Consider the following 25871-nt stretch of genomic DNA (forward strand, 5'->3'; position numbering starts at 1 on the left):
TTGGTGGGGGGAAGGGAACCAGTTGCTCAAACTCTCAGACAGCCCTTGGGATAGGAATGCAGGGAAAGGGAGGCGAGCCAAGTGTTGGCCCTTCTCTGTAGAATGCGGGCTACTTAGTACTTAATGGTTTCAGTTGTGGACGCCATTTCCATGGCCAAGGGAAAAGTTCACTCGACATCCTATTATGGCCGAATGAACACACACATCATGAGTTGGTTACATCCCTCCGCTACAGAGCTTACTGCCAAACACCACTTCTTAGTGCTGGACAAAATTAACTTCTGTTCTATACCACAAAATTCTCGTGATTTTTCCACTGCAACAAAATGGCCGTCATTTGATTACAATGGTGTCCCAACTACAAGGTCAAGAAAGGGCTCTTCCTTCTAGTTTCCCTCATCCTCCATACCAACAAGTCAAGCAAAGACATGTTCCTAACCACTTAACTCAGGGCTTTGCCCCACCCCTACCCTCCGCTAGCCCATCAGCTCCTCAGTCCTCTCTCAGCCCTGACACCCTTGCTCCCAAGTCATGTGCCTCCTTCACAACTTCCCTGTGACTCCTATCAACGGATTGTCTGATTTGGGGTCACGAGGGTTCTCTTCTATGTCTTGGCAGGTCCTCCGCCTCAGTCCCTGAAGTCACCTCCTCTAGGGCTTAGCCTTAATCCCAGGATGGAGGGACACCTGAAACTCTTGCCCCAGTCTTCGCCAAGGCCGTTGGTGGCCCCAGCTGAAACGAGGCCTGAGGGATTGTGTAGTGACCTTAAGGCCTACAGCAAAGGGTTCCAGACCAACTTTGGAAGGCCCTGAAAAGGGAAGAGGAGAGACCCAGTGCTGAGCACTTCACCCTCAACACTGGCCCCAAGTCATGGAAGCTGTTCTGGCCCTTGGAGAAGAGACCCCAACCTGGTCTCCATCTCATCTCAGTGGCTTCCTGGGCCCTGGGCAACAGGGCCCAGGGCAACAGCCATATATACTGAGGTGGTTGGACTAGATGATCATGAAACACCTCAAGACCAGAGCCGGTCCCCGAAACTGGTCCTTCCAGGAGTCAATGTCTTCCAGAAAAAGGCCAGAGGACACACCCTATGATAACGTGGCTGTCTAAGACATTCCTTCAAGAACTATAAAGGAGGAAGCATTGGTAGATAGGTTCTTTTTTGAAGAAGGGACAGATTTTTGCCTATTAACAGCTGATGAGTGGGACTGCATAGAGATGGAGGCCACTGGAGGGGAGCACTGGGGGAGCCAGGCTTCTGTGTCTGACAGGGAATATCCAGGCCCAGGAGGAGGGATTCTCTTGGATGGGAGGAGGGGAGACTCTTGTAAGAGAATTAGAACAAGACAGGATGGGCCTGGGAGCAGGTACATTTGGGGATTTCTGGAAATCTCCATTGGAGTTTTCTCTTTTCTCAATATAATAGGGAATGAGGTCATCTTTGGAGCAGGTAGGGGAGGAAGGAAGGAGCGGTGTTTCACTGTATGCCAGAAACTATACTAAGCACTTTACTCATGAAAGTTCATTTAGTAATCTCAACAACATTATGAGTCAGATACCATTATAACTCCCTTTTACCAACACGAATGTTAAGGTTCCAAAAGGTGATATGACCTGTCTGAGGTCATCTGGTTATTTTTTTTTTAAGATTTTATTTATTTATTTGACAGAGATCACAAGCAGGCAGAGAGGCAGGCAGAGAGAGAGAGGAGGAAGCAGACTCCCTGCCGAGCAGAGAGCCGATGCGGGACTCGATCCCAGGACCCCGAGATCATGACCTGAGCCGAAGGCAGCGGCTTAACCCACTGAGCCACCCAGGTGCCCCGGTCATCTGGTTATTTTAAAGATTTATTTATTTATTTGAGAGAGAGAGAGTGCATGAGTGGGGGTAGGGACCACCCAGAAGGAGAAGCAGATTTTGTGCTGAGAAGGTAAACTGAAGACAGGGCTTGATCCCAGCACCCTGAGATCATGGACCTGAGCCGAAGGCAGAAGCTTAACCGACTGAACCACCCAGGTGCTCTGGTCACCTTGTTATTAAATAATAGTCAGGATTATAATTTTCCCAAGATCCTAAACTCTATGCTATTAATAAAGACTTGAACACCAATGGGACCAGGTCCCTGAGGAAATGGAAATGGCTTTAGAGAGTAGGAGGCCAGCCTCTTCCTCCAAGTAGGAGTAAGAGATACAGCAGCAAGTGTTCCTTGGGAAGAAGAGTCTGTCAAAGATCTTCTCTTCCTGGATCCTCCACATGCTCAGGGATGAGGACAGCCACGTGTCTGCCAGTAGCAAGAGGAGGGGGTTGAGGAGTCAGGTGAAGATTTGAGGTGACTCTGGTGAGTGTAAAGGAGAAAAAGGAGATCTCTATGGAATCTTCTTCTAGTGCTCCAGCACCCCCAGGGCCCAGAGTCCTGGAGTGTGGAGACCCTAAGGAAAGAGCCACTCTGAGACATGGAGAACTCACCATGCAACGAAGCAGGAGAATAACAGGCCAAATAGCATGTAGGCAGGAGGGGTCACCACAGGGCTGGGGAGCGACGGGAGGTGGGTGCTCGTGGGAAGAAGGTTTGGGCCAGAGGCCAGGGACCTATAGGCCGCACTGGGGGCCAGTTCTTCCCCTGCTAGGGGCTAGGGTCACTCCTTCCCCACACTTGCCCTAGGAGACTGGGATTTCAGATGACTTGGATTGATCAGGTCAGAAAATGCATAAAGCAAAACCACCAGAGAGCTGAGGGCCACCAGCCTTTCACCTGGAAAGGGACCAGGCAGGGACTTCACAATGCATGGCTATTTGCTCTCATGTGGCTCGGCAGCCCCTCCCCAGGGACCAGGACATCTATAAAAGGGCTGGCAGGAGGACCACAGGTGTTGGCGAGACAATGGTTCTCCTTCGGCCTCGGTCACTCTCAACCTCTTCCACCTCCTCCACATCAGCAGTGGTGGCCCTGAGTCCCCTCGCACACTAGCCAGGGGCTGACAGTGAAACAAGAGTGGAAAACTTTCTCCAGGGTGTGTCAGCACCTCTGGGCTAGACGTGGCAGTCGCACCCCCACCAAGCCCACACCCAGGGTGACCCCAGCGAATGCACAGTCCCTGGAGAAGGCTAGCCATGGGCCAGCCACCTGTGTGAGGGCGTGGGCCTCCTCCTCCAGCTCCAGCTGACTGGGTCAGGCATCACCACCTGGCTTGAGCGCAGCCACGCCATTGGTTGACGGGTAACCAATGAGACACCCTGGTGCAAAAAAGAGGCGTTGGAGCTGTGCCAATTGTGGTGCTCAGCGGTGGGGCTGAAGTTAGAAGGAGGAGGGGAGAAGGGAGGGAGGGGCTAGAATCCGATCAATATGGCGTCATGGTAAGCAAAAGTTGAGAGGCAGGGAAAGGAGGAGAGAGGAATGAGGAGTGGAATCCCAGAGACAGCTGTGCTCCAGGAAGGAGGTTGAGACCCCGAGAACTGAGCCGGACTCTGAGGGACCAACGTCCTGAAACTCCTCTGGCCTCTTTGGCCTGGGACCCAGTGAGCAGGAGCCTCCACTCAACCCAGCTGTCTGCAGCAGCCTACACAGGCTCTGCTCCCCCACCCCCCGGAGAACCTGCCAACCAGAGTCACTTTCCTGTAGGCAGCACAGATAATCAGATAATCGCAGGCAGATCCTCCCCAGTCAACCCTCACTTTCCGTCATTCCCTCACTGTGCCATGAGTCGTGAGCACTGGGGGAGGTAAAAATAACATTGTTTGGGGACCCCTGGGTGGCTCAGTGGGTTAAAGCCTCTGCCTTTGGCTCAGGGCATGATCTCAGGGTCCTGGGATGGAGCTCCACATCAGGCTCTCTGCTCAGAGGGGAGCCTGCTTCCCCCACCTCCCTCCACCTCTCTGCCTGCTTGTGATCTCTCTCTCTCCCTGTCAAATAAATAAATAAAATCTTTTTTAAAAAATGATGTTATTTGCACCCCTCCCACTGAACAGTGGGTTCTCATTCTCCTCCCCTGGACGTTCCCCTGGCCCTAGTGACTGGCTTGACCAATGGAATGTCAGAAAAGACATTCCTGGACTTTTGAGGCAAGATTATCATAAGAAGCTTCTCACCTCCTGTCGGAGCCTCCTGGAGCCTCTGCGACCCTGAGCCTCGGTGTTAAGAAGATGTCACCATGTTGAAAAGGCCACATGAGGCTGTGCCCATTGGTGCCTCAGCTGAGTGTAGCCCTGGAACCATTCACTTCAAGTTGTCAGACATAGGAATAAAGTCCTCTTTAGCCTGTATTCCAACCCACCCACCCTGAATTGAATCCAGGATCTTTGTCCATGCCATATGAAACAGAAGAATCACCCAGCAGAGCCCTGCCCAAGTTCCTGTCCTGCAAAATTGTGGGCATACCAAAGGGTTGTTGTAAGCCACTATGGTGTACTTAATTATGTGGTCATGGATAACCAGAGCACCTCTCTCCATTTAGGAAGTTCTTTAAGTCTTTGCCAAGTGCTTTGAAAGACCTCAGGTCAGCAACTCACTGACAGGTGGTTTCTGAGAGGGACTTTGCCCAGAAAAGACCAAGTAGAGAGATGTTGATTTTGCCTACTTTTTCTAGTAGTCATGTTTGATTTTCCTTTGGGAATCCACCCATCTCCACCCTCAACCCAGTTGTGGCCATTTGTGTGGAGCTAACTCCTGCCCTCGCCTTGGAGTCTGTGACCAAGGCGGGTTCCATGAGAGTCAGCCCTAGGACCTTTGTAAAAGGTAGTAACAGGGAGACACTGCACTGGTCTGTGTTGGGTTCCTAAGCTGACAGGATGGAAACCCACAACTACTGCAAACTATCTCTGCCACCGGTTGAGAAGCATCTACCCAAGAATTCAATCAGTACAATTCAACACAGAAGAGAGCAGAAATGAAATAGCGAGGGAGAACAATTCTGGACACACGTTTGGGGCACTTGAATCCATCATGTCTGAAACCAGTAACTGCTGAAATTTCCAGTTACATAAGCTGATAGAGTCCCCTAATTTTATCAAGCTAGCTTGACTTTACAGTATCCTATTCATTTAGCTCTGCTAATTAAAACTGTACTAATTTTTCATGACTAGTTTAGAATGTACCCCCTACAAGAAGATCTTCTTGAATTCTATAGGGGATATCTGTTGTTTGGGGTTTTCTATTGCCCAGAGAAGATTTCCTCACATACTTAAGAAAAAAATCTGCACTACCCCCACGGCTCATTATCACCACCAACATGGCTGGACACACAGCCAGCCTGGCATCTTGTCTGACCCCATCTTCCTGGACAGAGGAAACTGGGCCAAGGGTGGATCCTTGTCCCCAACTGGATAAATGAGAAGCCTTTGCTGGGGAACTTGAAGTTTGCACATCTGAACCTACTCACTATCTTAGACTGAGAATATGTGAATATGTGAACGTAAATGGTGTGGCAGCTGCCTCTGCCAGGTGTACAGGGAAAGAGAAAGAACAGGTCAAGGGGAAAGAGAGTTAAAGACAGAGAATTCCCTGAGTTCCTATAATGCTCTCGTCTCTGAGACGAGGTTGTCCCTGAGGCTCAGCTGTTTTTCCAGCCTTGTGTCCTTATAATAAGTTCTCCTTTTTACTCAAGTTCTCTCCCAGGGGTGTCTGTTCCTTACGATCTCCCTGGTCTCTAGAATGTTTCAGGCCCATCTCCCTTCTCTTCTGGATCCATGTTGTCCTGGACCACACCCTACCTTGATGACAATAGGTTTCATCATAAATGCAAGCTCCAGTCAATTGGTTGTGCCTGTCTTGAGTGCTGCAGTGACAAAGATTCTCCGGCTACTTCTGGACTCAAAAAGAAAAATACACATATTGATTGGCAAGTCCACCAAGGGCATGAAATGGGAAGAGGCTGAATGTCCACCATGTCTGTTCTCTAACCTTGTCACACGTCCTTCCCCTTCCATACAACATCCAACTGAGTGACTCACCTGGTCTAGACTCATATGTATTTGTTGAATAGATACATGACAAGCATGACTGTTGAAGAGATACCATTCAAGGGGATGAGTGACAGGAAGTGGATGATGTGAGGATGAATGGGCCAGAAGAGACAGAGGCATCTGGTGCTCTCAGTTTAGGAATCAAATACACAGATGTGGTGGCAGGTGGGCTAGAACACTCTTCTCACCTCCATCTAAGTCTTGCTCATCCTACAAATTGCAATGTGAGCCTTCTTACCTGAAGGAAGCTTTCTCGGATATGCCCCACTCTCATGCCTGAGATGGACCTCTGCTCTAATGAGGATTCTTCTGATTGAAAGAGTTCAGGAGTCCATGAGTATTATATCTCACTGCAGGTGTGGCTGTATCCAGGTGGTCCCATGAAGGGTCTTCTTATAATCCTTGGGTGTTATTTTCTTTGTTGTCTTCATTCTCACGTGGGCCCTCCCAAAATGGCTACAGGAGTGGTCAGCAGCAGCTTCAAGACTTACTTATATCCTATCAACTTCTCAACTCTAGGAAATGAAAGTACTTTTTTTAAAAAAATAGGCACTTGGGTGGTTCAGTGGGTTATGCATCTGCCTTCAACTCAGGTCATGATCTCAGGGTCCTGGGATCAAGCCCCACACTGGGCTTTCCGCTCAGTGTGGGGTCTGCTTGAGATGCTCTCCCTCTCCCTCTGCTCCCCCCCCCACCTCTCTCTCACTCTCTCTCTAAAATAAATTTTTAAAATCTTTCAAAAAAAAACCCAAACAACAAACAAATTTCAACAACAGAAAATCCTAGGGCTGATTCTTTTTCTTTTTTTTAATTATTTTTATTTATTTATTTTTAAAGATTTTACTTATTTATTTGACAGAAAGAGAGACACAGTGAGAGCAGGACACAAGCAGGGGGAGAGGGGGAGGAGGAAGCAGGCTTCCTGCCAAGCAGGGAGCCTGATGCGGGGCTCAATCCCAGGACCCTGGGATCATGACCTGAGGCAAAGGCAGCTGCTTAACAACTGAGCCACCCAGGTGCCCCCCCCAGCACTGATCTTTATTGGCCTGGATAAAGCCACCTATTTAGTCCTGAGTCGATTCCCAAACTCTGCCCAAATCTCTCTGGGGTGAACAGGATCGTGTGACTGGCCCTGGAACCAGAGGGTGAAGTCAGCTCCCCTGTATCCTTTTGGACTGAGAATGGAAAGGGGTCATTTTCTACAGGAAAACAAGGGGCTTGTTACCAGAAAAGGTGGTATGGGAGCTGCCATCCACGTGCCGTCTCTTATCCTCCCTTGGACCCTGCAGATTTCCCACCAAATCAGGAGCTCCTGGAGAACAAGGACTCATCCTGCTTATCCTTCACTCCTAGCCCCAGCCCAGGACCCAACACACAGAAGTTCCCAGACCCCTCCCAGCTTCAGACTTGGCCCATGTCTCAGTGACGAAGTCAGATAACCAGGAAGGAGCTCCCACATCATTCTCTCCTCAGACAAGAGACCCTTATGCACCTGCTCCCAACCAACCCCCTATCTGCCACAATCGAAGGTGTGTCTGCTCTGCTGTGAGTCTGCTTGGTTGCCTAACCTTTGCTTCTCTTCCTCCTCGTACCAGCCCTTCGTGTTTGCCTTATGAAGCCACCCATTCTCTTGTTCTGCCATGTGGTTTTGCATATAGTTGAATATAGTTGAGTGGAACTCATCTGGGGACACACCTTTGGTTGACTTGTGGGTTCCGTCCTCTTGGATACGTTGGTGGGTGGTTCAGGGATCCTAAAGCAAGTCACGTAGAGCGACGAGAAAGGAAGAGGTGAGAAGATATTCGACAGAGTTTTGGAAAAGAGAAAGGTCAGCCCTCTTTTGCAGGGGCTGCCCTGAAGAAACTCTCTCTGTTTTCCTGGTTGGCGTGAAGACGCAAAATCTGGAACTGTCCCCGTCACGGTCTCCCTACATGGAGTCAACGCTGCGGAGGGCAGAGGGAAGAGATGGAAAGGCATGAGGTCTTAGTCACATCTAGAGCAGCTGTATTACAACCCCAAGGTGGAGGAGGCATCAAATTGTCAGACTTGGGGCGACACAGTTCAGCACTCGAGCTGGCCACCTTCCAACCTTGAGCCAAACTTGAGTTCTAGGAGGAAGGCAGAAGGCAGAGTAGATGGGTCATTCACGGTGTCTGTTACACGCTGTGCCTCTGGATACTCTGGTTACGACAGTCACCTGTATTGCTAAAGTCGATCTGAGTTGGAACTGTCTACTGCTCGATCTTGTAATGGTCCTGCTTGTTGCGCCCATTAGATGCCAGTGTCCCCACCTGGGCTCTGGGCTCTACCCTTTTGCTTTTTTCGGATTTTACTTCTGAGACTAGCATCCTCCTTTCATCGGCTTCCCTCCTCATTCTCAACAACTTACACCCGCTTTAGGGGCTGTGGGATCTCAGCTGTGCCTGCTCATTAGAATCACCTGGGAAGCTATAAAAAAAATAATGCTAATAGTTGGGTCTAACACCCAGATCCCAGAGAGAGACCTGAACATTGGTTTTTCAAGCACCCCTAGTAGTTGTAAGGTAAAGCCAGATTGAGAATCACTGTCCAAAGAATTGTCCATGTTGTGAGTTCCTGGGTGGCTCAGTGGCTTAAGCCTCTGCCTTTGGCTCAGGTCATGGTCCCAGGGTCCTAGGATTGAACCCCACATCGGGCTCTCTGCTCAGCCAGAAGCCTACTCCCCCACCCCCCTGCCTGCCTCTCTGCCTACTTGTGATCTCTCTGTCAAATAAATTTAAAAATCTTTTTAAAAAATTTTTCATGTTGCAAGAAGCTGTCCTTCGGTCTCAGATGCCCCTCTATTCACCCATGGCTCTTTGCCGCAAAACTTCTTAAAAAATATCCTACCCTCACTGTTTCTAATTGCCTACCTTTGGTTGGCTTCTTTTTTTTTTTTCTTAAGGATTTTATATATTTATTTGACAGAGAGACACAGCAAGAGAGGGAACACAAGCAGGGGGAATGGGAGAGGGAGAAGCAGGCTTCCTGCTGAGCAGGGAGCCCGATACGGGGCTCAATCCCAGGACCCTCAGATCATGATCCCAGGACCCAACGATCATAACCTGAGCCAAAGGCAGGCACTTAATAACTGAACCACCCAGGTGCCTCTTCGGTTGACCTCTTTTTATAATTTTACAAGTTTGCCAGAAACAAGTAAGAGAAGTGCAAAAAAGTGAAATAAAGACAAATGCAGACATTTTACAAGGGCCCACCTCTTTTTGTTATGGCTTTACCCCCACAAAAGTCCCCACAGCCCAGAGAACGCAACCATTGCCTCTTTCAAGGTACACCTTGCTTGGGCAGAAGCACACAGAAAAGAGCACAAGGTCATAGAAGGGATTTGAGGAATGGAACTGGTGGGGGAATTAGAGACACTAAAATGCAACAAGTTGATCTTCTAAGTTATTCTGCATAAAACCAGCTGCGACACAAACACTGACTTCAGCCTACCTTCCCAAAGGCCATGAAAATGGCAGGAGAGGGATTTGTTGTTTGTTGTGGTTGATGAAACGTGTTCAAAGATTCTTTCATCTTCCATCGGAAGTCCATTTCCCCTCCCAAATTAACGCCAAGCCGGTCAGTGGAATGTGTCAACATTGACATGTGCCAGCGCCTGCCCCAAGTCTTCAGACGCCGGGGAACTGAAACTCTGGGCTTGTCGGGGTCCAGGCGCTCTGGTCCAGCTGGTGCTACGTGCAGCTTTGCCCGAATTGTCATCGGAAATTATTGAGTCAGTCTCCTTGCTCGGCGGGAAGCCTGCTTCTCCCTCTCCCATTCCCCCTGCTCGTGTTCTCTCTCATGCTGTGTCTCTCTGTCAAATAAATAAATAAAATCTTTTTAAAATATCCTTTAAGAAAATAAAAAATGTTCATATTTTAAACTGAGTCAGAGCAGTTTGTTGTGCAAGAGATAACCTAGATAGATTAAAGCCTATCCCCAAAAAGCAGGAAGAAACTTTGCCATTAATAACCTCAGGGAAATGAAACATCGCAACCAGGGAGCATGAACAGGGCACTATTAAGAAACATACACGTGGAACAAAAAAGCAGCTCTTGCAATTAAAAATATGATAGGAGAAAAATATGATAGGAGAAATTAAAAAAAAAACCCTCAGTAGATTAGAAGAGAAAGTTGAGGAAATTGACTAAGGGCAATGTAATGGAAAAGAGAAGAAAATAAAAGAAATTGGGGAACCAGTCCAGGAGACCACGCATCTAAATCAGTGGAGTTCAAAAACGAAACAGTAGATGCAATGAAGAGAAAAGAGTATTTAGGAAATAATTCTGCACGGAAGGACACAAGTTTCAAAATTGGGCGGTCCTCCTAAGAAGTCTGAATGATGAGAGAATGATGGCAGTGCATGTCTGTGAAGGTACAGAGCCCGGGGTGGCAGCGGGAGGAGGGGGAGCTGGTTTGCAAAGGAAAGATCCTAAAAGCTTCTGGAGGGAGCATCAGGTCATACAAAAAGAACCAGGAATCCAAATGGCTTTAGGCTTCTTCACATCAACACTTCCCAAGAAGCAATGCTCCCCAAATTCTGAACAAGAATCGCTTCCAACTTATCACTCAGATGTACGGATAGACTGTAGGCGTTTCTGGACCTGCGAGGTCTTGAAAGCTGCTCATCCCTCCCCTGTGCGCTTTCTGAAGTAGCTAGCTAGTAAAGGGTATGCTCCGTGGAAATGAAATGAGCAATGAATGAGGGAAACAATGAATGAATGAGGTATGGGAACCGGGAGGGCTAACACAACAGAGGGGGGAAGGCATCCCTAGGGGTGGTGGGGACACAGAGCCCAGGATGACAGCTAAGTAGGGGTCTGGAGGGCATCACATGCTGGAGACAGGCTGGGATTATGTGATGTGTCCGACATGCCAAGGGGATCCAGACCAGTTGTGAAGTTAGTACAAGTATCTAGAAAATTATACAAATAGCAAACTGATCATTACTACCCAGAGAAGCCACAAACGGTTTTGTAGGCAAGAAAATAAAATGCTTCAGCTCATGCTAAAGCTTCCTTTGAATAGTACTAGATGAGAAAGGTTTGCTGGCGTCATAAGAGAGAGGCTGGGGAAGAGAAGACAATCCTCTCTTCCGGGGGCAGGGAGCAGGCGATTGCTGCCTAAAAGTAGAAAGATAAAAAAATATTGATATATGCATGCTGTTTGAGATATGGCAATCAATACTGAGAATATCAACTAAAAGAGAAAAAAGTTATTGTCTTTGATGAGGCGAAAACAGCAGGCGTGGTGGTGGGGACAGCTGTTGTTGGTGAGAAACTTCCAGAACTCTTTGTCTCTTTAAATCACATGCATCTAGGGCACTCGAATGGCTCAGTTGGTTAAGCATCTGCCTTGGGCTCAGGTCAGGATCCCAGGGTCCCTCACGGGGCTACCTGCTCGGCAGTGAGTCTGCTTCTCCCTCTACCCCCACTGCCTCCATGATCTCTCTTAATGTTCTCTAATAAACAAATTTTTTTAAAAAATCTTTCAATCATGTGCATCTGTAGGTTTGATCAAAGTTTTAGAATGTAAAGGGGGGAAAAAGAGGAGGCAGGAAAGAAGGAAGGAAGAGGGGGACACGGGAGGGAGAGAGAAGTTAGGGAGGGCCAGGGCATTGAGGAATTCAAAGCAGGGGCATATTTGATCTCATTGACTTTTTTAAAAAAAGATTGTATTTATTTATTTGATAGACAGAGATCACAAGTAGTCAGAGAGGCTGGCAGAGAGAGAGGAGGAAGCAGGCTCCCCGCTGAGCAGAGAGCCCGATGCAGGGCTCCAACCTAGGACTCGATTCCAGAGCTCGATCCCAGGACCCTGAGACCATGACCCAAGCCGAAGGCAGAGGCTTTAACCCAATGAGGCGCCCCTCTCATTGACATTTTTAAACATTGAGTAAGTTCCTTCCCCGGCAGGACTCTGATTTCTTCCTCCGTGTCTGGAAGGGTCAGATGGTAGCTCCCAGAAGACCCCACCAGCTCAGATCATCCTGGGCTATGGGCCAGAACAGAGGCAGATATCGAAATGCTCAAGGAAAGTAGCTCTGAAGAGGATTCCCCGGGCATGACTGTTGAAAATGTACATTCCCTGAGTCCAGTCACCGGAGACTGCCTTCCGGGTGTGAGGTCGGTAGGCCCAGGGAAGTGGCACCATGATGCATGTGTTCTGCTGGGCATGCCTTGAGCAACCCTGCTCCTGGCCAGAGCCCAGGAGGGGCAGGGTCACACTGAATCACAAGTCGGTTCTCAGGACATCAGGGAGAGAGTGCCAGCTCGGGTGCTGTCGCTTTAACATCCTCCCAGCACAGTGCCTTGTGGATCTCTCTCCCCAAACATGGTCGACAGAATCCACCTAGCAACTCCCTTCTCATAGCCCTCATGTCTTCTGGGACCTTCTCTTGCGGGAACTGAAACTGATTTTCAATTTACAGCAGGGACACAAAGTTTCCTTTAAAATAGGCTCATTAGGGGTCCCTGGGTGACTCAGTGGGTTAAGTGTCTGCCTTTGGCTCGGGTCATGATCGTGAGTCCTGGGATCAAGCCCCGCATTGGGCTCTCTGCTCAGCAGGGAGCCTGCTTCCCCCTCTCTCTGCCTGCCTCTCTGCCTACTTGTGATCTCTGTCTGTCAAATGAATAAATAAAATCTTAAAAAAAAAATAGGCTCATTGACATTTATAGAAGGGAAAAGGAAGCAGAAAACACAGAGAAAGGGAACCTAAGGATGCATTTTAGGGTGGGAAGACAGGAAAGCATCGCTATTTTTTTCTTAGCCTCACCGCGCCTGGCACATGCATATGGGCACTACTGATTTATGCCACAAGAGTGACCTACGAATATTAAAATATTGAATATATTTAGAAATGTGCTGTGTGTGCTTTACAGGATAAATGGAAAACATGACCTGACAACAGATATAATTATGATGGTTTGGGTAAAGAACGTTAAGAGACAATGCTCTAGAGGAAATACACAATGGGGATGCCTCGCTGGTGCATTTGGAAGATTGTGTGACTCTTGATATTGGGGTCGTGAGTTCAAGCCGCATGTTGGGTGTGGCACTCACTTGAGAGCTTTATGCCAAATGAAATGAGCAGGATGCAAAAGGACATTTTTTTTTTAAAGATTTTACTTATTTGTTTGACAGAGATCACAAGTAGGCAGAGAGGCAGGCAGAGAGAGAGAGAGAGAGAGGAGGAAGTAGGCTCTCTGCCAAGGAGAGAGCCTAATGCGGAACTCAGTCCCAGGACTCTGAGATCATGACCTGAGCCGAAGGCAGAGGCTTAACCCACTGAGCCACCCAGGTGCCCACAAAAGGACAAATATTGTATGATTCTACTATATAAGGTATCTAGCCATCAAATTCAGACAGAAAGCGGAATAGGGGGGAGCAGGGGTTGGGGGTGGGGAGAACGGTTTTGCTTTGTGTTTTAATAGATACATAGTTTGGATTTGGAATGAGGACAAAATTCTAGAGACAGATGGTGGGGGACACACCAGAGTGAGTGCATGTGAATGCGAAACACCGTGAATGTGTTGTCTGAACCGCACACTAAAAAATTGTCAAAAATGGTAAACTTTAGGTTATACGTATTTTACAATTAAAAAAAATGGGTGGTTTATAAAATCCAAACATTTTGCCCAGAAACAATATTTCTTATAGCCATAGGCTCCCCTCTCCCTGAGGATACAAATTAATGATTTTTGGTTCGAAATTCTCTTCTGCTCCCCACCTTGTCTCTTCCTTCAGTCTTGTCTTAGATCTAAGCCTTCAAGGAGAGCCTGAGGCTCCTTGGCCATCTGTTCCAATAAAAGCCTATTGGAAACTGTGTGTGAACGGGGCCATTTCACTGGGGGACCCCAAGGACACTTGAGCTTGTCAGCTTCTCTGGAGAAAAACCCTCCTTTCTTGACTGGCAGGTGGAGTTTGGGGGTACAATATGGTGGCTGCTAGTATCCTTGGACCCCACCAGGGAAGGGAGCTGGGGCCCCCACTGCTCAGCACCCCATCCTCCAATTTTAAATTTTGTGTCCCTCCCTCAGCTCTAGCTAGGGTCCCCACATCCAGACCCCCTCTAGTTCAATCTCTGCAGAAAAGAAATCTCGCATTATCTATTAGGTTGGGGAAGGTCTCCAGCTGACTGGGTGAGGTATAGGAGGGTGTCTGGGGGTAGGAGGGATTCCTAACTGCGTCTGATAAAAACTTGTGTCCCATCAGCCCGTTTTCTGGGTCTCCTACTAGTACTCTCAGAGCACCTGTCTCTCCATTCATAAGAACTTGGGGGATTCTGAGATGGGAATCCTGGGCTTCTACCATCTCCTGCCTGTTTTCCCGTCCTTGAAGGTTTATGCCTTAAACTTAGTATTTTAGTGGGATTCCAAGTGGGTGGCAGTAAAGGTATGTGCGCATGTGCGGCTGGAATTCAATTTCCGGTCACACGTCACCGCCATCTGGCTCCCAGCCCCATCACCCCACCAGCAAGCCTCTGGGCAAGGCCCCAGGCACTACCGTGGGATTTGGTCCTGCGCCCGCCAGCACTTGGTGGCACAGAGCTGGGCTGGTTGCCTTCCTTGCGCTCAGCAGCCTGTGGCACAGACTCCAACGAGGTTTCCTCTTTGACAGATCCAGTAATCATTTCTGCCTTCCTCTGACGCAGCTCTCAGATTTGACCAGTCTCTTGGCTTTCATGCAACACCCGCGCTGGGTCCTCCTTGTACCTCTGACTGATCCTCCCTGAATCTGTCTCCTTTCCATGACTTCCAGATGGCCAAGAACCAGTGGGGCACAGCCTGTTCCCTCTCCTCTATCTACACTCTCTGCCTAGTGATATCAGCCACACCTGTGTGCCCATGCCCAGGTGCTGGGACGCCAGCCCTGCGCTCTTAGAGGGAGGCAGCTCAGACAGCATTTCCAGACCAGAACCCCCCGACCTGTTATTCCCCCAAACCGAAATCCACACCCCCCACCACATGGCTCCCTCTCTCCACTGCATCCCTGCCTCTCTCCGGTCTTCATTTTCTCTCTCACTTGACTGTGAACCTCCAAGTGGGCAAACACTGGATCTTGCCTGGGCAGGCTTCACCTGGCACATGGCTGGTTCTCAAAATTATTTATTGGACGCAAAAAAAATAATGAGTGCAGGCCAAGAAAAGCTGTAGAAAGCTGGAGGTGGGCCTGCAGAGGCTTTCAGAGACTAAGAAGGCAAAGAAAAAAAAAAAAAGAGGGGCGCAAATGTATTTTTGCCTCCCCGCCTCTGCCGCCCGCCCCATCCTGACTCTCTGGCCCTGCATACCTGAAAGCTCCGGGTCTCTAAACCTCCAGACACCCAGTCCCTGCTCACCCAGCACTGCGGAGCCTCCCAGCCCGGCGCGTGAGCGTGTCTGCTCTGGGGATACTCGGAATGGGAGATGACAATCCGCTGCGCGGGACCGGGCCGGCAGGGCGGGCCCGGGCGTGTCCCCAGCGGAGTCGCCAGCTTTAAAGGTCTCCGCAGCGGCCGGAGACGACCAGACTTGCGCCGGCACCATGGCCGAGTTCAGCGTGAGAGTGTCCACCGGAGACGCCATCGGGGCTGGCACGTGGAACAAAATAGCTGTCAGCATCGTGGGGACCCGGGGAGAGACCCCCCCACTGCGCCTGGACCACCTGGGCAAGGAGTTCAGCGCGGGCACCGTGAGTGCACTTCGGGGCGAGCTGGGGGCGGAGGAGGGAGCAGGGGACGGTCCCCTCCGATCCTGTCTTTCCCCCGCAGGTGGAGGACTTCCAGGTGGAGTCCCCCCAGGACGTGGGTCCCGTGCTGCTGCTGCGCGTGCACAAGGCGCCCCTGCTGCTGTCCGCCCCGGTCGGCGCCGTGGCCCGCGACGCCTGGTTCTGCCGCTGGATCCAGCTCTCGCAGCCGCGGGGCGCGCCCCTGCGCTTCCCCTGCTACCAGTGGCTGGAGGGCGCGGAGAGCCTGGCGCTGCGCGCGGGGGCCGGTGAGCAGGGGGACCGGAGAGGCCGGCGGGTGTGGCCCCTAGGGAGGAGGAGGGGGCGGCCCTGTGTGGGAGCAGGGGACCCGCGGCGGAGGGCAGAGCAGCTCGGGCCAGAGGTGGGACGGGGAGGGGTGGGGGAAGCTGTTTCTCTGCTCTCCTCACCGCTCCTGTGCGCTCACAGCCAAGGTCTCCTGGGCGGACGACCACCCCATCCTCCGGCAGCAGCGCCAGGAAGAGCTACAGGCCAGGCAGGACTCCTACCAGTGAGGAGCGGGCTGCCCTGGGGAGCTGGGGGGGGGGGGCGGTGGGGACAGGGGTCACAAGGAATGTGGGGCAGCATGGGTTCCGCTGGTAGGACACTAACTGGAGTCCCTGCCAGTCCTCTCTGGACCACAACATTGGCATGTGGGGGGTGGTGTTAGAAATGCAAACTCCTGACACCCTCATTCCTACTGAATCAAATAGGGAGGGTAGGGGTAGCAACACCGCTGTAACCAGCCTTGGGGGAAGCACTCTGAGAAGACTGGGAAAACTGGAAAACTGGGCTGGGAATGCCTCCCCCAGCAGGTGTCTTGCTTGCCCTGGGGCTTTTACATCCCTCCAGATGTTTCATCCTCCTGGAAATCTGGGCGGAACCGGATCTCCACCCTGCCTTCCAGAGCCCAGGAAACTCATCCCAGAAGGCAGGCGGGAAGAGGGCTCTTTCTCACCCCAGACTCAGCCAGGAGAGCCCAGTCCTAGAGGCCGCCTTGGTGGGGGGTGGGGGCTGCAGGGGAGCACAAAGCCAGGGGTCACGGGGTGCTCAGGTGCAGATTCTCGAAAGGTCGTGGTCCGGCCAACTCAGCGGCTGCCTGAAGCCTGAGCTGCAGGTTTTGCTCCAGGTCCCCCAGCAACCGGGGTGCCATCTGTCTAGGCCTGCCAATGTCAGCATCACCTGGGAGCTCGCAGGCTCTGGGGCCCACGCACGCCGGGACCCGCTGAATCAGAACCTGCATTTGACCTAGACCTCTGGGTGCATGTGTTTGTACCTTCCCTGTGTGAGAGGCAGGATAGGGCCACCACCTGGGAGCAGCGGACTTTAAGTATTTTAATTGCCACTTGTTCTTTCAAGGCCAAGGGCGGTGACTGACTAAATGAATAAGAGAACTGACTGGGTGAGGGGTGAGCTCAGCTTCATGGGGACCGATTTTACCCTTTCAACCAACGTCTGCAGGCTGTAGTACTTGCTTGGTCAAGACGCCTTAGACCTGGGCAGAGAAGTCAAAGTCCCTCCGGTGGGATGACTGCCCTGGGCTGCGGAAGCCTTCATGAAATCCCTCTGTCCTCAGGAGGACATACACTCACAGACATACGGAAGGGTCGCCAGATCTCCGAGGCCAGAATCCAAGGGGATTCTCTCCCTGTCTCTGGGGGCCTAGAAGCTTCTCTCATGTTTCACATTTCTTTCTCTCGGTAGAATAGCTTTCTTTGGGTCCCAGTCCCTACAGTATCTAACAGTCCCTATGTTTGCATGTGGGAGTCCAGATACCCAGACAGAGAGTTTCTCTCTGGCTCAGCCCTGTTAAAAAAAAAAAAGAAAAGAAAAGAAAAAAGAAAGAAAGAAATTCAACTAAGCCCATTTGAAGCTCAAGTTAGCTTTATTCAATGATTTGCAAATCAGGCCGCACCCCCTCTAGGAGCCATACAAAATGAGAGGCTTTTCTTGGCACATGGGGGCAGAAAAAGGAAGTTTCTAGCAAAAACCAATGGTTTCAGGCAAGATCACCTTCCTCTGGGGAAAGGTGGGGATCTATCAGGCAGGTTATCTCATTGGTGATGACCCAGGAATTCCAGATTGGCTGGTTAAAGGTCACGATCCTGGGACCGGCTGACCTTGCCAATAGGTCAGGCGTGAAGCCTTGGTTTGCGGATGTGGGCTTAGCACAAGGGACTCCATTTTGGACCCAATGTCTCTTTTTGAATAGCCCCCATCTCTGATTTCCCGGAAAGGACTTTGACTGGCCTAGCTCTGGCTAGGTGCCCAGCCCTGGACCAGTCACATGATCAGGGGAGAAGTGTCATTGTGAGAACAAGGCAGGGACAGAGCTCGGAATGCCCTTGCTTATAGAAGGGGATGGCTCTGACGAGAGCCTCCAGGGGCCTACCTCTCCCTTTGCCCTGGTCAGTGGGTTCCCTGAGCCTCCTCGTGGGCCACCTTCCTGCTCCTCCCTCCAGCTGGAAGACTTACAGCCCGGGCTGGCCCCGCTGTCTGGATGAGAAATCCGTAAAAGATCTGGATCTCAACATTAAATACTCGGTCAAGAAGAATTCCTGCTTCTACCTGAAAGTCGGCTCCGCGTAAGGATGCCCCCTCCCTTCTGACCCTGGACCTCAGCTGCGCTGGGACTCCTGCCTTCTGCCCTCCCCCACTGTTAAGGACGTGGGTCACACAGGCACAGCCTCTGCCCATCCCCAGTTCCCACAGGACAGTGATGACCTTAGGGGCAGTGGCTACTTCAGGATCGGGGGGCCAGTTCGAGAGCCCAGGAAAGATAAGGCCAGCTGACAGGGGAGGGTCTCCTGGGGGGCCTCATGCCCCCTCCCAACCCTTGACATCCTCTGGCAGGTTTACGGAGCTGAAACTCAAGGGGTTGCTGGACCGCAAAGGGCTCTGGAAAAGTCTGAGCGAGATGAGAATGATGTTGAACTTCCGCATGACCCCGGCCGCCGGTGAGGAACTCGGGTTGGGGGCCCTGACTTCTTCCCTGAGACCTCAGCTCTCCTAGCCATCCGGGGCCTCAGACAGTCAAGCACAGGTTCACCGTGTGACCCTGGGCAGGTCTCTGTCCCTCGCTAGACCTTACTTCCTCCACAGATCCAAAAGAGGGTGGAGACTGGGCACGTCCCTAACCTTCCAAGACCCTTTCATCCAACATGCATTTGTTGGGTGGTGACCCAGCAGAACCACCCAGGGAAGCCTTGGGTTAGGGCTGTGGACACAGTCTTTGTTCCCAGAGGGCTCACAGTAGAGCAGGTGAGTGGACAATAGGCTCAAAATCAAAACACTGAGCTTCCCTTGTGAAACCTGTTTGTTGGTCCCAGAGAGAGCACGTAAAAGTGGGACCTTTCTCGTCTGGGCAACGGGAGGTGTCCTAGAAAGCTCTCCCAGGAAGGGACCCTGTGGTGCAGCAGCGTGTTAGCAGGCATGACTGGAAGCAGGTGGGGCCAGAGCTACTCAGGATGGAGCATCCGTGGGGACCACTGGGAAGGGCAGGAGGGGAGCCCATGTGAGCCATCCCCAGACCTGCCAGCGACCAGCTGCAGGGGGCTGCCAGTCCCCAGATGCCAGGTGACAGGAGAGGGGGGGCCAGGGCAGCAGCCCTCAGGGCTGCATTTGAGGCTGATGAATCCTGGCCTTGGGGTGTCAGGTAGATGGCAGGACAGACGGGCTGGGGACTCAGGTTTGCTGCTTGCTGAGACGCAGTGGCTGAAGCCCAGGCTGAGAAAGCTACAGAGTGGGAAGCAAAGGGAGCCCAGGATGGACCCGGGAGCAGCAACTCCACCATGAAGCTCGGGGGAGGGGGAGGGGGCTTCCATGCTGAGATGGCTCGGCCCCCCTCCACCCCCCGCTGCCTGCCCCCCCAGAGTACGTGGTCAAGCACTGGCAAGAGGATGCCTTCTTCGCCTCCCAGTTCCTGAACGGCCTCAACCCTGTTCTGATCCGCCGCTGTCGCCACCTCCCAGAGAACTTCCCCGTCACGGATGACATGGTGGTCCCCATGCTGGGCCCTGGGACCAGTCTGCAGGCTGAGCTGGAGGTGAGGGACTTGGGGTCCGGGCTTGGCCCACTGCCATCCCAGTGCCTTGGGGCTTCCCCTGCTAGATAGGGCCGCGTGTGTGCAGAGTTCCTAGGGACCTGCCTGCGTATATGCCCCAACAGCACCTTCTCCCGGGCACACTCCTTTCCCTGCCCTGAGTCCTCTCCCCATCCCAGCCCTGCATCCTTTAGGAGCAGCCCCTGCTCCCCTTTTCTCTCCTGCAGAGGGGCTCCCTGTTCCTGGTGGATCATGGCATCCTCTCCAGCGTCCACACCAATGTCGTGAACGGGAAGCCTCAGTTCTCTGCGGCCCCGATGACCCTGTTGTACCAGCGTCCCGGGGGAGGGCCACTGCTGCCCCTCGCCATCCAGGTCAGCGTCTGGGAGGGGGCGATGCAGGGGGAGGGAGGGGTTTGACAGAGGGGTCGGCGGGCACCCCATGCCCACCTCTCCCTGCACCGGCTCCTCCTACAGCTCAGCCAGAGCCCGGGACCCGACAGCCCCATCTTCCTGCCCAGCGACAACAAGTGGGACTGGCTGCTGGCCAAGACGTGGGTGCGGAACGCCGAGTTCTCCGTGCACGAGGCGGTCACACACCTGCTACACGCACACCTGCTGCCTGAGGTTTTCACCATGGCCACGCTCCGCCAGCTGCCCCAATGCCACCCACTCTTCAAGGTCAGCGGCTCGGCAGCAGGGCCCAAACTGGGTCCCTGTACCTCAAGGTGCTCCTCAGCCTGTCCCCATGTAGCCCTATCCTTCCAGGCGGGGGTGCAGAGCCCCCCATCCTGCTGCAGCTGCCTCTCCCTGCACGACTCCCCTGGCAGCCTGCTTTCCCCCAGGCTCTGAGCCTGGGCGAGGAGCATGGGGGCTGGGGTGAGCGAGGGGACGGCATGGGACTGGATGGGACTTCTTAGGGGAGAGCTGTCAGCTGCCATCCAGAAGCCCTGTTCTTTGGAGAGATCTAAGGCAGATGTCAGAATGTGCACTTGACTTTGACGGAGCAGTAGGGCTCTTGCAGAGTGCAGCAGGGGTGAGGGAGCCCGAGGAGGGAGACCCACCTCTCTAATGGGGGCTCCACTAAGCCTTCAGAGGGCCCAGATTGCTTTCCCCCAGGGACCTGGGGCATCTCTTCTCTGAGGGCAGGAATTCTCCCCTGCAGGATCCACGGGTCTTTGGATTCTCTGATCCTGCCTGAGCCATTCTCCTGGGTTCTTTTCTCTCCTCTCCAGTCCAGGCTGCTTTTTTCTAACCATCAGCAGCTCCCAGGGCCTGGTACTCTGGGGGGCGGTTCTATTTTCTCCACGGGCCCTGCTTTTCACGGTGCGTGGCCTGCGCGGGGGTCAGTAAACCACAAAATGCCAGAGCTGGGGGGCTCGTAGTGCTCCCCCAAGTCAGCCCCCTCATCTGCCCAGAGAGAGGAAGGTACCAGGCCCGGTTTATAGAACAGGATGCTGGTTGAAGCCCAGCTCCGGGCATGAGGTCTGGAGCCCCGATCCCAGTCCCGGGCTGGCCCTCTTGTCACTGTCATCTCTTTCCATGGATGATTTATAAGACTTGGTGCCTCGAGGCAGGGAGGTCTGGGGCTGGAGGGACCCAGGCCCTCACCCACCTTGGTCTTCTTTGACCCTTACAGCTGCTGATCCCACATACTCGGTACACCTTGCATATCAACACTCTTGCCCGCGAGCTGCTCATCGCCCCGGGGCAGGTGGTGGACCGGGTATGCTCTGCCCCAGGGAGGCTGGCGGTGGGAGGCAGGGGATTTGGGGGGGGGGTCCCACCAGTGCTGCCTCACACTTCCAGGGCCAGCGCTCCGGCACCCAGGAGCTCTGTCTCCCAGTCCACAGGCATTGGTGTCAGGGGCTTCTCAGAGCTGATACAGAGGAACATGCAACAGCTGAGCTATTCTGTCCTGTGTCTGCCCGAGGACATCCGGGCCCGAGGCGTCGAAGACATCCCCAATTACTTCTACCGCGATGACGGGTTGAAGATCTGGGGGGCAGTGGAGAGGTGAAGGGGCCATCCTCAGCGAGCTGGGGGTGGGGAGGGCCCAAGGAGGCCCGCGACAAGGAGGAGGGCTGGACGTGAATGACACCGAGCCGAGCCGCCTTGCTCCCCGGAGAGGGTCAGGGCGAAAGTCGGGACTGACCCCAACGCACTTGCAGCTTTGTCTCCGAAATAATCCACATCTACTACCCGAGTGACACAGCCGTGCAAGATGACCCTGAACTCCAGGCCTGGGTGCGGGAGATCTTCTCGGAGGGCTTCCTGGGCAGGAAGAGCTCAGGTACGGGGACCTCGGCCCCGGGGCCCCACCCTCAGTCCCCTGCAGCGGGGTCCCGAGGACCCTGGCAGCCGCACGCCCAGTCCCACCCCACCCCCCCGCAGGTGTGCCCTCCGCGCTGGAGACCCGGGAAGCCCTGGTCCAGTATGTCACCATGGTGATCTTCAACAGCTCGGCCAAGCACTACGCCGTCAGTGCCGGGCAGGTGAGGAGGGTCCATGCCCGGCCAGCGGGACAGAGCGGGTCCAGGCTCCTGGGACTCATGGTTGCCTTCTCCACTCCAGTTTGACTCCTGTATCTGGATGCCCAACCTGCCACCCACCATGCAGCTGCCACCCCCCACCTCCAAAGGGCAGACAAGGCCAGAGGGGTTTCTAGCTACCCTCCCTCCGGTCAATGCCACATGTGACATCATCATTGCCCTCTGGCTGCTGAGCCAGGAGCCTGGAGACCGGGTGAGTGTGGGACTGGGGGGCCAGGCTAGGCCAGCTCTGGGGTTTGTGAGGGGGTGTCCTTTCCCCTCTCTGGCCCAGATACCCTGCACTGCCTTTGAGGCATTGGGTCCCTTCACGCCACTGACCCTCCTTGAGGGGACACATGAACGCTGACCCTCTCATAAGAATGGTCAGGTGATCAAATGACTTGATATCAAGTCCCCCTGGCTGCAAGGTGATCATGCGGGGGGTGGGGAATGCCCCCTTGAATACTCTGACTTGAGCTTTTGGTCCCTGAGAGCTGCCTGCAGTGAACCTCAGTGTCTAGAGCAGGGGCAGGGGCAGGGATGAGGCTTGGAGGGAGGCTGGACTTGGACTTGGGGACTTGGACTTGGGGACTTCCAGCCAAGTCCCTGGGTTGGGCGGCAAGGGCAGGTCCCAGCTGCTGAGCGGCCCCTACACTCGACCTTGTGGTTGGTTCCCAGCGGCCCCTGGGCACCTACCCGGATGAGCACTTCACGGAGGAGGCCCCTCGGCGGAGCATCGCCGCCTTCCAGAACCGCCTGGCCCAGATCTCGCGGGAGATCCGGGAGCGGAACCAGGGGCTGGAGCTGCCCTACACTTACCTGGACCCTCCCCTCATTGAGAACAGCGTGTCCATCTAAATCCCCCGGAGAACGGTGTGCTCTGAGGCATACCTTGGACCCCATAAAACCCAGCCCCCGTATGCCTCTCCTGGGACAACCAAGCCACATGGAATTGCCCCTACACACCACAAAACAGCAGAAACAAAACAGAGAAACCAAAGACCCCAGAGAACAGCAGCCATGTACCTTTTGAAGACTCCAAGTTTCAAAGTGCTTGATCGCCCACAGCTCCCTTAAAGGGTTTTATGACTTTGTGTTGCCTTGTGTGTTTGTATTACGTTATGATGGGGGAGGGGGTATCCCCTGGTCCCACTGATCCTGCTGACCACAGCTGTGTGGGCCTAATGGTCACCTGACGCAGGGCAGCCCTCCTGACCGGCCGAAAAATTGCCCAAGAGGTTGGTAGTGACCCATGGTCCCAGCTATACAATGAACAGCCTGCTAAGAAGGGGCTACCAGAAGCAGGGCAGAAGGAAGGGGGCAGCTGTCTGGGCAGTGCCCAGGTACACTTTCCTAAAAATTTGCTCCGAAGTTGGACAAAAAGTTGCATATTATAAAGCAGTCTCCATTTCCAGAGAATTAGAAAACAGCAGAGCTGTAATAATCATAGGTCCCTTCTGGATTCAGTCCTCAGTGATGGGACTCCAACACTGCATACACAGTCTTCCCTCCTGTCCTTCTTTTTTCTTGTCCCAAGTCAAGAACCATCCATTAAGACAAAAATGGCTCCCTTGGAATTCACCTATCGGTTACCATCTCTGGCTCAGATTGTAGATGTCACTGCTTTGGTTTTTGTGGCTAAGTTTTATAAAACTGTGGACACAAAATGTATTTGGATCACTGCACAAACATGACCCCTGAGAGAGCAATGCATGGGGAGAGTGTTGCTGGTGGGCAACTCCCCAAATGCCTGTTCTCGGCTGAGATTTGGGGCCACAAATGAGTCAGAGACACGGAACTCTTAAACTCTCAGACTCCAAGCAACACAAGATAATTCCTGATAATTTAAGTCATAAAAGCAATAAAAATGGGAAGTAAACTGAGTATCTTGAGGGATTTTTTTTTTAAAAAAGCATTAAACAGGGTCCTTGGGAAGGACCCAAGGAGGCTCTGGTCACAGGACCCAATGCACAGCCTCCTTAGGCATCACTGTCGGAATGACCAAGCTCCTACCATTTTTTGTCTTTGAGTTCTTTGTCTCAAGAGGCAAATTCCATGAGGAATTGTCCATCTGACTTGGCTTGGGGTGACAAAAAGTATTAGTTGCTGGGGCAGAGAGCTTGTGCTTGCTAAATAGTTCCAGCTGGGCCCAGATGACCAATGGTAGCCAATGGCTCGAGGAAGAAGCAAAGTATGTCGTTTCCCCAATGAGGCAGTTAGAAGCTGACCTGCCTCCCTCATCCTTCCCTCGCCCTTGAGGCTACCTTGGAGGTATGTTCAAGAAGACATGTGCCCCCTCCTCTCCCAGATCGCTAGACTGCAAGTTCACGAGGACAGACTCCCTAACTGCCCACCACAGCGCCTGGCACACAGCAGGGGCTCAGTAAGAAGGGGTTGAGCGGAGGACGTCATACCGAAATGATTCCTCAAATGCTTCTGTCCCTCTTTGCAGTTACCTGTGTGTTTCTCCAACCAGACCACGAGTTTTTTGAAGGCAGGAACTGGGTCTCACTTAGTTTATATTCCTGGTGCCCAGCACTGTGCTGACAAGACGAGAGAGAACTAACAAATGTTTGTCTGATTATGGATTAAAGGGAGAATGATTGAATGGACATAAGGATGGATGGATATATGGATGGTTGGATGGACGGGTGGATGGGTGGATAGATGGACAGATAGACAGGTGGACAGAAAGATGGACAGATGAATGGATGAACTACTGAGTTAGAAGGTAATCGTGCTCTGGTCAATAAACCAGTATTTGCTTCAATGTATGTCTTTTGGGAACAATTATCATCTGGAGAAAATGGAGAAACCAAGGCAGTTCAGCAAGGAAAATCCAAGAAGTCAGTCTCCAGTCCTCCTTGGAGAAGCCACCGCCACCTCCACTGCCCAGGCTTGTGACCCCTCTGACTCTCTTTCTCTCTTTCTCTCTGTCTGTCTCTCTCACACACACCCCAGTCCTTGGACTCTTGGTTGATGAGCCGTAAGAGAGAAGGTTGTTACAGGTAATGTTCACCTCTAGGGGAGATCTAATTCAGTGTAGTGGTCCACTTGGCCTAGGGTGGGGACTTTCTCATGGACAATAAGGCATTGGGCATCCAGACCCCAGAGTCATCCTGTGGAGAGCCCCGCCCTTGCTGGGCTTGCTGGCCAGAGGGGGAGGGGTGGCTCCCTCTTAACCACCCTCACTCTAGCTTTTCAGTTAGGGACTAAGGGAGTATAGGGCACAGGGTCCTAGACATGGGGCAGAAGCGCCACTTATCCCTGCCACTCTCTGCACACTGCTCTCCAGGACTGGGTGGAGTGAGTCACCAGGGAAGGAGGGGAGAAAAGTTCTGGGTAGGGGGAACCAAAAGGGGTAGAAACAAAGATGCAGAACTCTGGGGCACCTGAGTGGCTCACTGGGTTAAGCCTCTGCCTTTAGTTCAGGTCATGATCTCAGGGTCCTAGGATGGAGCCCTGCATCGGGCTCTCTGCTTAGCAGGGAGCCTGCATCCCCCCCCCTTCTGCCTGTCTCTCTGCCTACTTGTGATCTCTGTCTGTCAAATACATGAATAAAAAATCTTTTTAAAAAAAGATGCAAAACTCTAAGACATTTG

General features: G+C 52.6%; 1 protein-coding gene across 1 annotated transcript; it reads left to right on the forward strand.

Moving 5' to 3' along the window:
• Nucleotides 1-15499: 15499 nt before the first annotated feature.
• On the forward strand, nucleotides 15500-24124 carry ALOX15B (arachidonate 15-lipoxygenase type B; the record flags this gene model as incomplete). Its single annotated transcript, XM_082704585.1, has 14 exons — nucleotides 15500-15646; nucleotides 15726-15948; nucleotides 16127-16208; nucleotides 18160-18282; nucleotides 18551-18654; nucleotides 19570-19742; nucleotides 19967-20113; nucleotides 20216-20419; nucleotides 21378-21464; nucleotides 21585-21754; nucleotides 21910-22031; nucleotides 22133-22233; nucleotides 22313-22483; nucleotides 22948-24124. The coding sequence occupies 14 exons, from the start codon at nucleotides 15500-15502 to the stop codon at nucleotides 23125-23127; spliced, it is 2034 nt and encodes a 677-aa protein (XP_082560711.1). The 3' UTR covers nucleotides 23128-24124.
• Nucleotides 24125-25871: the final 1747 nt, after the last annotated feature.

Source organism: Mustela nivalis, assembly GCF_964662115.1.
Source record: "Mustela nivalis genome assembly, chromosome: 17".
Lineage (NCBI taxonomy): Eukaryota > Metazoa > Chordata > Mammalia > Carnivora > Mustelidae > Mustela > Mustela nivalis.